This window comes from Erpetoichthys calabaricus, chromosome 4, assembly GCF_900747795.2.
Source record: "Erpetoichthys calabaricus chromosome 4, fErpCal1.3, whole genome shotgun sequence".
Taxonomy (NCBI): domain Eukaryota; kingdom Metazoa; phylum Chordata; class Cladistia; order Polypteriformes; family Polypteridae; genus Erpetoichthys; species Erpetoichthys calabaricus.
In genome coordinates this window covers 333,759,975-333,770,225 of record NC_041397.2, presented here as the reverse complement: position 1 = coordinate 333,770,225, position 10,251 = coordinate 333,759,975, and the positions used below count along the sequence as shown (strand labels likewise).

The 10,251-nt window shown below is 41.8% G+C and overlaps 1 protein-coding gene across 8 annotated transcripts in view; it reads left to right on the top strand.

Annotated features, from left to right (window-relative positions):
• LOC114641379 (ICOS ligand-like) overlaps positions 1-3,409 on the top strand; it is a 263,459-nt gene extending 260,050 nt beyond the window's left edge. For 4 of the 8 annotated variants that reach the window (XM_051925900.1, XM_028790435.2, XM_051925898.1 and 1 more), the window contains 2 exons: positions 138-234; positions 2,212-3,409. In XM_051925900.1, coding sequence (XP_051781860.1) covers positions 138-220 — 83 coding nt within the window. In that variant the 3' untranslated portion in view covers positions 221-234; positions 2,212-3,409. The remainder of the gene's footprint in view (positions 1-137; positions 235-2,211) is intronic. The other 4 variants (XM_051925904.1, XM_051925906.1, XM_051925899.1 and 1 more) reach the window with 3 other exon arrangements.
• Positions 3,410-10,251: the final 6,842 nt, after the last annotated feature.

Genomic DNA, 10,251 nt, shown 5'->3' with positions numbered 1-10,251 from the left:
TCTCTTCTTCACTCAGTTTCCTATTTACTGTTGCTTTTGTGCTTCGAACTTCTCATCTTCAGACTGCGCTTAGCTCAGAACGTTGGCTCTTCTGACTCTCCAGCCATTTGAACACATTTGAATGAATTTTCTTTTAGTAACAAACAAAGACCTGAAAACTGAAATGCTACTGCAGCAGCCAACAGCAAACGAGAAACCACCTGAAGCTGAACATCTCTGAGAATCTGAAAGAAGGTAACTTTAAATTTCGACCTCCAGTTTATTAAAAGACAAACTTTCAGTCTTTGGCTGCACACCTTTGTTTGGAGTGTTCATCTTCTTTCTGTCGATTGTGCTTTTTATATGTTTATGGCTTTTTGGAGATTTAATACTCTGCATGTCAACTCCAGATGGACTTTCCAAACCACTAACTTGGTGTAATAGCAAAAAAATGTGAATTTAGAGCAAAACTACTAAAGGGTATTAAATGAATTGAATTGAATATTAAATTGAATTGTAACACAGCACATTCGTGTTCCTTGTCCTACCATCCACTTAGCCCCACACCTCAAAGTCCACTTTTCTCTAATGAAGCACATTATGTAATGCTGTGCCAAACAAACATGTCCTCCTAGTACCTCTCTAACCCTAGGATGATGCCATGAGTAGGGTCTCTCAAAGTGGGGCACATTTATCTTCCTATGTAAAGCACACAAAATATGAGGAGAAGTCACCAACACAGGCCTTGACCCATCTGACTGAGGGGCTCACTTCTTTGTCTCCCCTCATTCTCTGCTTTTGTGACCCTGAACTCTCATCCTCCTGCCAGTGAGTTGTTGCCCCAGCTGTCCTCCCAACCACAGTTTCATTGTGACTCTGGCACTTTAAATGTCTGCTGTGGTCACTGTCCACTGCCAAGGAGAGACATCTTTGCTACAGAAACACGAGTCCCTCGCCCTCCTAGTACCCAAATTGTTCCTGCACTCCTGTCCCCTCCATAGTCCTCAATGTGCCAGCATCCCAGTACCACTCTTTATTTGTGTTGCCATCTAAAGTGCCATAGAGAAACTACCAGCCTTCTACCTTTAAGGGTGTCATAGTCTGACGTTTCCTGCATTGGGAGCCATGTGGTGCCAGAAGGACTTCTGACTACTTGACAAACCTTCTCTCTATCTCTATGATTTTCTATTGTCCCCTGATAGAAAACATTTCTTGGGCATCCAGTGATGTCCCTTGGCACTGCCCTTCTGCTCATTTCTGCCACCTGTGGATTGTCTGCATAGCTTATAGCTCATAATCTCTCCAACCCCAACCTGTGCCATCTGCATACATCAAGACAGTGTTCAAAAGCCATTAAGAAGGATAACATGATGTCAAGTTATATAGCGCCTTGATGTGTGGAGTACAAGTCACAGGAGGTTCTGCTCAACCTTTATAACACACTGGTGAGGCCTCATCTGGAGTACTGGGGGCAGTTTTGGTTTCCAGGCTACAAAAAGGACATAGCAGCACTAGAGAAGGTCCAGAGAAGAGCGACTAGGCTGATTCCAGGGCTACAGGGGTTGAATTATGAGGAAAGATTAAAAGAGCTGAGCCTTTACATTTTAAGTAAAAGAAGATTAAGAGGTGACATGAGTGACGTGTTTAAAATTATGAAGGGAATTAGTGCAGTGGATCAAGACTGTGACTTTAAAATGAGTTCATCAGGAACTTGGGGACACGGTTGGTAACTTGTTAAGGGTAAATTTTACACAAATATTAGGAAGTTTTTCTTCATGCAGAGAACCACAGACTCATGGAGTGTTAATTCCAAGTAGTCTGGTGGGGTTCAGGACTTTAGGGACCTTCAAATCTCAATGTGGTGCTATTGTGGACATTCAATGGATAAATGGCCTGTTCTTATCACAGGTCACCAACAGGTCTTCCTCTGTATTATGATAGCCTGGTGCCACTTGCACAAATGATGAGCAATTGTAGACCTGGCGTCTCTTGAATGTTTGTGTACTTGAGAACAACTGTGGAAATGAAAGGGAAAAACGTTTAGGACCGAAGTCAGGTGGATTTGTGAGAGTTGGAGTGAAAGCCTCATCACAAAGGAGTTTGCCACAAAATGGTCACAAAATGGCGCTCTCTTCATGCAGCCACTGCCATTCAGAAAGAGCTTGAAGAAAGTCAACATTTGTTGTTTTGTTAACTGATCATTTTTAATTTTGTTTTTCTTGCTTTTTGTAGATTTACTTGTGCTACTTTGTGCTCAGACTATGGTGTTGGCATCAAAGAACTGCATATGAGAAACAGACGAGCCCACAAGTGAATCTGAAGTTCTTTGTCTTAATTTGGACAAACTTGAATTTGCACTCAGCAAGTCGACTGTTTTTAAGAAATGAAGCCAAAACAATAAGAATGTTTTCCGCTGTTCTCCATTCCAGCCGGCTGTGAGTTTTAAAAGCTTCAGCAGTGAAGCCCCTCGTTGATCCCAGCACCTCCGGTCTACATGTCCACATGATGCATGCTGATGTGACGCTACTAAGACATGGGGAAGGGGCTCTGTGCCTTAAAAATGGACACAAGAAGACAAAAAACAATGGAGACATATTCCTTTATATACTTTTATTCAATTTGCAGATGCTTCTATCCTAAGAGACCTACAAACGAGGTCCACACAACAGTGAGAGTCTGTTGTGAAACAAGAGTGAAACATCCTCTAGAGCAGAGGTCCTCAAAGTGTGATCCCCAAGACGTGTGTGTGTCCACCCGGGTCAAGTGATATTTAAATTGGTCAAATGTATTTACTTAGGTATTGGCATTGGTAACAGTCGAAGCTACTAAATCAGAACACTTAGATTTCTGAGTATTGGCTTTAAAATGACCTCCATGATGCACGCAGACTCACTTTCTTGAGGACGGTAACAACTTCTGCCATTTTACTCTCTTTGTCTCTCACAGTCAGCACTCCTCCACCCTCAGTCTCTTTCTTGCAGCCCAGAGGCATCATTGGGGAAGGGGCTTGGGGGGATTTAGCCCCTGATTTCTGGCTTTCAGCCGCTGATCATCAAGAGCCCATCTACCCCTTCCAATGACCTTAGGTGTCCAGCCCCAGATCTTTGAGAATCCAGCCCTGCTTCTTCTCCCTCTTCATTCTGATATGCATAATCTACTCGCTCCACCTCTGCTATTCAACTGCGCTAAAACTGGGGGTGTTATGGCATGGGCATGAATGGCCTGGCATAGGGCCTGGCACACTTCTCTTCACTGATGATGGAACTGCTGACGGCAGTGACAGCGGCCACCACAAGCCTCCAACTACATAATAATAGAAAATGCTGCTATCAAAGATGTATGTCATGTAGCCTACTAACACATGTAATCCCACTCTGCTATCGCTGCTCTTTTTGAATATGAATATTTAATAAAGCAATGTGATAACTGACTATGTGGTGAAGTAACTCAACAACAGTTTAAATTGCTGCAGTTAACTAAATCCCACAATGCACCTGAATGTTACGCCATGCTGATATTTTTTGCTGGCTTTCCTTGAAGTCAGTCGTGCTGGAGTTCCACATTTGTCAGGACTGATTAAGTGGAACAATAAATGAGTGGTGGACCACAAATTAGAGACCAGAGAGAGGAGCCTTCAGGGCTGATCTGATTTCATTTTGGGCCTGCAGAGGCGCCATCAGGACATAAAGTCTAATGTGCTGACAAATGTGTTTAGTATCCTCCAGATGACCTTGTACTACTGGACCAACATCGAGAAGATGTCACAACTAGAAACATCTAAATCTCTGTGCCCGTTTCTATTGCCCACGTAGTTAGCTATTACAGTTTTTCTGAATTGCTTGTCACAGGTGGCTGGGTGCGGTCAGCAATCAGCCGCCTATTTAAGGAGCTGCCTCCCTGCAATCAAGGCTTGAGTCGGGTTAGGAGGAAGACGAGGTCAGTGCAGAGGAGGCGAGGAGAGGCCTGACGTGAGAGAGAGAGAAAGAGAAGAGGCTAGTGAGGAGCCTGTACATTGGGAGACTGTGGGGCTTGGTGGCGGTGCACATAGTGACTTTGTATATAGTAGTATTGTGAATAAACGTGGTGATGAGTGAATCGGTGTCCGCCTGTGTGTGTCCGGGCCGTCCTATTTCACATGCTAAAACAAAAAATCCCATTGTAAGAACTAAACTGTCAACTACCAGAACTCTTTCATCAAATCAATCCCACAGTTGTCAAAATCTTAAACACTATTCATCTGATTTGGACACAATTTGCAAATCTGAATCTCCCATTTACCAAAACTCTAAACACATTCTCAAACACAAAACACATTTAGCAGTGTGGTGCACTTGTACCCAGAATGGTGCACACAGGCTACAGTTAAAGTGAAACACAACTAACACACTGTTTTCATCATTTACACACTACCACTCCAAATTGAAAACACGTGTGTCCAATCAGTGAACCCAATTAGTAAACAGTATATAAGCCCAGTGAAATGCAAATGGCATGAGTGGATCCAACAATGGAGCAATACAATAGAAGAGGAAGAGGAGTCCGTGTCAGAGGTGGAGGGCAAGGACTAAGACCAAGAAGAAGCTCTGTAATTTCAAATGACATTCGAGCAACTGTCATAGATAATGGTTCTGGTGCATGGCATGACTATGAGGGAGGCAGAGCAATGTGTGCAACCAAACCTAAGCAGGTTCTCAGTGGCTACTATAATCTGGACCTTCAGAGAAGAAAACAGGGAAAAAGTATACTTGTCTCAGTAAGGGGACAATGAAAAATAATTTCTCCATGGTACTGTGTTTGAAAACATTTACTGAAAACATAGACGTGTATATATATATATATATATACTAGGGGGCTCCGCCCCCTGCTCGCTTCGCTCGCCAACCCCTGGCGTTGGGACATGACAAAGAGTGAGATGTATGAATTAGATATAGAATAGTGTGCAGGTTTGGATGATGTGCATAGAAATAACAAATAGAGTGTTTGGCATATATTAATGTTTTATTGGAATATTTCTTTGTATACAACATTAGTAGTAAAGATGGTGTGTTGTCCTTGAATGAGTCTTCCTTGGCATGGATCATTTATAATTTTAACTCTAACGTCAGATGAACGTCGAACACGTGAGAAGGCAACATAAAGTTGTCCATGTCCAAAAACGGGTTCAGAGAGGTAGATGCCAACCTTGTCCATGGTTTGTCCGTGTGATTTGTTGATGGTCATGGCAAAGGCAGGTTTAATGGGGAATTGTTGGCGTTTCAATGTAAAAGGTAATTCCAGGTCAGAACTTGTAAGGTCAATTCTAGGAATGAGAACAGTATTGTTAGCATGTGATCCTGTAAGAACTGTCGCTTGAATAACATTGCGTGTCATGGTGTTGACGACTAACCGTGTGCCATTGCATAAACCCTGTTTAGTGTTAAGGTTTCTTAATAGCATGATTATTGTTCCGTTTTTAAGGGCAAGGTTGTGTTGTGGTAATCCGGCTGGGTTAATAGTGTTCAAATATTGTAAGGGGAAATTTATATGTTCATTGTCGTCATCAGAGTCAACTTTGTCAGAGCTTAGAAAGATCTGTGTCTCTCCAGGAAGTAATGAAATGACCTGGTTATTAATGTGATTAACATTAATATTTTTTGGACATAATATAGTGTGTTGTGTTAAAAGGGGTATTTGGTCTAATGTGATTGCTGTTCCAAATATCTCTTTTACTAAGTCGTCTGAGATAAATTCATGGATACACGTGATCGTCTCTGTGCCTGCTGTTTTTTAATTCTTGAAATTGTAGCACTCCATCCTTCCTGTCCAGTTGGAAATAATATGGGGTATGTTAAAGTATCAAGAAGCGGAAATCAAATGTCTATGCGTTGGAATGTAGGTGTGTTGTTTTTATCAGGACGTAAATGTAGAACAATATCTCTGTGAAATGGAGGCTCACCATCTTTACTTTGAAAGACAATTGCCACTTCATTAACGACGGGCAGATTGTATCGTCTTGGATCTTGTTCTTTGTCCTTTATCAAGACCAAAGCAATTGTAGTTGCCGCTATACCTTCTGCATTTGCTTTTGTATTTGCATCCTTTTCAACTTCATGTAGCATTTTTATAGACTTAGCTAATGGGTGATTGTTTATGACATGAGTGACGTTTCTCATTATAAGCTCTGTGCATTGTTTGTTTTCAGGAAGGTTCATGCGTTGATAGATTGCCTCATCTGGATCTAGGATGTAGATTTGTGCATATTTGCGTTGTTGATTCGTTTCAGGGTGCACTGTCCCAATGCGATGTAATATTTGTCCACATATGCGAAAGCAGTATGGGCCATTGCCTTTTGGTGGCCTGATATGTACTCCGGTAGATGCAAAAGCAAATGAACTATTGTAGGATCTAATGCAGTTCATAAAGTGTTTACTTTCAGGCACATCGTTAGTTAGAAGCTTCTTTAGATATTCAGGATATGAATGTAAAGGAGGCAGTCTAATCTGACCTTTTTGACAACAACGTGTAAATTCATTATTTGTATTGCCAGTTGTTTCTTCTGTGAAGTTAAGTGAATGACAATGATTGCAAATGACATTCATTAATCCCAATGAATTTTCCTCAATAGTGGATTCCTTATTGAAGGCGTTTTCAGCCATTTGGCGTAAGCGTTTAACAGGTGTGTGGCGTTGATGTCCGCGATGGGCATGTTTTGCTTTTTGTGTTTGATTGCCTCTTTGTTGCATGTCCATTATTTGTGACGCGCTATTTTTTTCTTTTTTTTTATTCGCCTCCGCTTTGCGCAAAGTCCGTTTCAGTCTACGCCGTGCATTGCTTGTATCGAGCCTTGTCCATTTTTGTATGTCGGTCATTTGAGCTTGGTGCTTTTCGCGTCTTGCTTTTTTGTTTCTGTCAGTTCATTTGCGCGTTGTTCACGTCTCTGTTCATTTATTCTGTCTCTTCGCTCCCTTTTTTGTATGTCTGATACGCGAGCTCTTTCTTTTGAAATCGTGCTTGTTTCGATGCAGCACTTTGACACGCGCGCTGAATGCGTCTACGTTCATTGTGTCTGTCCATTTGGGCACGTCTCTGTAACGGTGTCACTTGTGCTTTGCGTTTTTTGATCCGAGACATATTTTCTCCCGGTGTTTCAGAAGCGCGTTTTATGCGCCGCCGTCTATTTTCTTGTTTCTTTCGTGTTCGTGTGTTTGTTCCCGTTATCCTTTCCGAATCGTTTTGTACCCGTGACCGTGTATTCATGACTTGTTTCTTTCTCAGCATGCGAAATATGGATAAGTAATAAGGAGGATCGCACTCACTGTTAATATGTATCCTTTTCTGCAGTTGAACGGTTAATAGTGCTTTATTGAAAGGACATCCACCTATGCTGACACCTATGCCGACACCTATGCTGCCTAGTGTGAAGGTGTCGACGTTCACTTTAGAATATGTGGCTTTGGGTGTCACTTCTTATGGATGTGTGGGGGGATTGTTGTTGCGCGAGCGTCTTCTTTCTTTTTGTGTTCCTGTGTCTTGTTTGAATCCCCCTCTTTGTGTGTGTCCCGTCCCTTGCTTGTAGGGTCTGTGGGGTGGTTTTGTGTTCTTTTTTTTTGTCTTCCATGGGCTTGTTGAATCCCCCTCTTGGTGTGTGTCCCGTCCCGTCCCGTCCCGTCCCGTGCCTGTAGGGTGGGGGGGGGTGTGTGGTCGTGCCTTGCTGTTGTGCGCTCGTCTGTTCTTTTTTTTTGGTGTGTTTAGTTTCGTGTGCAATGTGTTTCGTGCTTTGCCCGCGTTTGACTACTTTTTTATGTGCCTTTTCCTTTTGACCCTCATCCGCCTCTCTCGCCCTCTTTTGTCCGCCTTTCTCGGCTCCTCAGCCGACTCTCGCGGACTCTTTTTGCGCCTGCGCAGTACGTCTTTTTGCAGCTACGGCCCATGGCCGGATGTGCCTGCGTCCATCATCCGGTTTAGCATTCTCGGTTAGTAATATGGATATATTCTTGTATGTATACAGCCGAAACACGAAACGCAGTTTATAGTATTCCATGCAATTCTTGCCCAGCTGTATACATAGGACAAACGTCAAAAAGAATCTCAACACGTGTACAGGAACATCGCAACGCCGTCAGAAGAAAGGACGCACTATCTTTGATATATGCACATACTAAATCGACAGGACACACATTCAACTGGGACAACGTAAAAGTAAAATTCAAGGCCAGTACAAAAAGCGCCAGAGAGTTGGCCGAGTCTTGGCTATCTGATGAAAACGCCATCAACAGACACTTGGACATAAATCCAGCATATGCCAACTTAAAAAGGACATATACACAATGATTAAACTATACAACCCCCCCCCCCCCCCCTTGATCATACTGACTTAGTCACCAAACACCCACCCACCCCCATCCCCCCCCCACAGAAGTTGTTGCTATATATTGCCTTTGATTCTTGTAAGTCTAAGCATTATCCTCTGATGAAGACCCCTGATAGGGGTTGAAAGCTCAGGAATAAAACTATTTTATGATACGTGATTCGTTTTTTTCTCCCTTCGTGGATCTCCAACTGCATATATATATATATATATATAAAGTATACTTATAACTAAAAGGTAAGTTTTTAGAATTGAAAGACGGCCACATGAGAGTGGAAGATCATGCATGTGCTCAGAACACCAGGAGACACTTATCGTGGATATGGTCCGTCAAAATAATGCAATTCGACTGCGTGAAATACAGCAGCGGATTATAGAAGACAACATACATTTTGAGGGAATAAATAGTGTGAGTCTGTCAACAATTGACCGTGTCCTGCAACGCAACAAGATAAGGATGAAGCAAGTTTATCGGGTACCATTTGAGCGAAACATACATAACATCTGTAAAACACAGTGTAGGGAGGCAGTGTGATGGCTTGGGCGTGCATGTCTGCCAGTGGCACTGGGACACTAGTGTTTATTGACGATGTGACACAGGACAGAAGCAGCCGAATGAATTCTGAGGTGTTCAGAGACATACTGTCTGCTCAAATCCAGCTAAATACAGCAGTCAAATTGATTCATGACACAGATGGACAATGACCCAAAACATACAGCCAAAGCAACCCAGGAGTTTATTAAAGCAAAGAAGTGGAAAATTCTTGAATGGCCAAGCCAGTCACCTGATCTTAACCCAACTGAGCAGGCATTTCACTTGTTGAAGACTAAACTTCAGACAGAAAGGCCCACAAACAAACAGCAACTGAAAGTAAAGGCCTGGCAGAGCATTAAAAAGGAGGAAACCCAACATCTGGTGATGTCCAGGAGGTCAAGACTTCAGGCTGTCATTGCCAGCAAAGGGTTTTCAACCAAATATTAGAAATGAACATTTGATTTCCAGTTATTTCATTTGTCCAATTACTTCTGAGCCCCTGAAATGAAGGGATTGTGTTAAAAAATTGCTTTAGTTGCCTCACATTTTTATGCAATCATTTTGTTCACCCTACTGAATTAAAGCTGAAAGTCTGCACTTCAAGTGCATCTGAGTTGTTTCATTTCAAATTCATTGTGGTGATGTACAGAACCAAAATTAGAAAAAAGTTGTCTCTGTCCAAATATTTATGGACCTAACTGTACCCTCACAGACAGAAAACATAAAACACTAATAAGCACAACATCATTAAGTAAGATCTCCATCCAAAATTGATATATTTTTTTAATATGTTACTGACTCCTAATACTTTTTAGTGATGGCTGAGAAAAAATGGAACCTCACATTTTCATGGAGAATGGAGAGAAAAAAGTTTGATATGATACAAGGCACTGGTAACCAATGCTGTACAATTGCAAACAATGTAAAAAAATGTCAATGCCAAAAAGAAAACAAATCTCCTATAACTCTGTCCCTTAATCCACATGTTTATTATCCAGACTTTTTGATCTATACATTCAGAACACATGACTTTTTACTACAATATTGTGAAACAGATACTTCAGAATTATCATTGAGAGAAGCAATAGCATAAATAATAGCATGACAGGGAAAGCAAATTGCTTTGTGAGTTGTACTTTGGTGGCCCGAACAGGAAAACATTTTATTAGGTACATCACAGTGTAAAAAAAAAAATGAAAATGGTTTTGGATTTGATTTTTTTCCCCAAAGTTTCTGTCTTTCCATCATCAGTTTCGAGCATGAGTCTCGCACATGTTAATTTAAATTTAAATGTGGCGCTGAGGATTTGCACAGCCACAGCCAGATGGCAGAGCAGGAAGACAGCCATAGGTGAAGCTCAGTTTTATCAGTTTGATTGATTTTAGTGTTT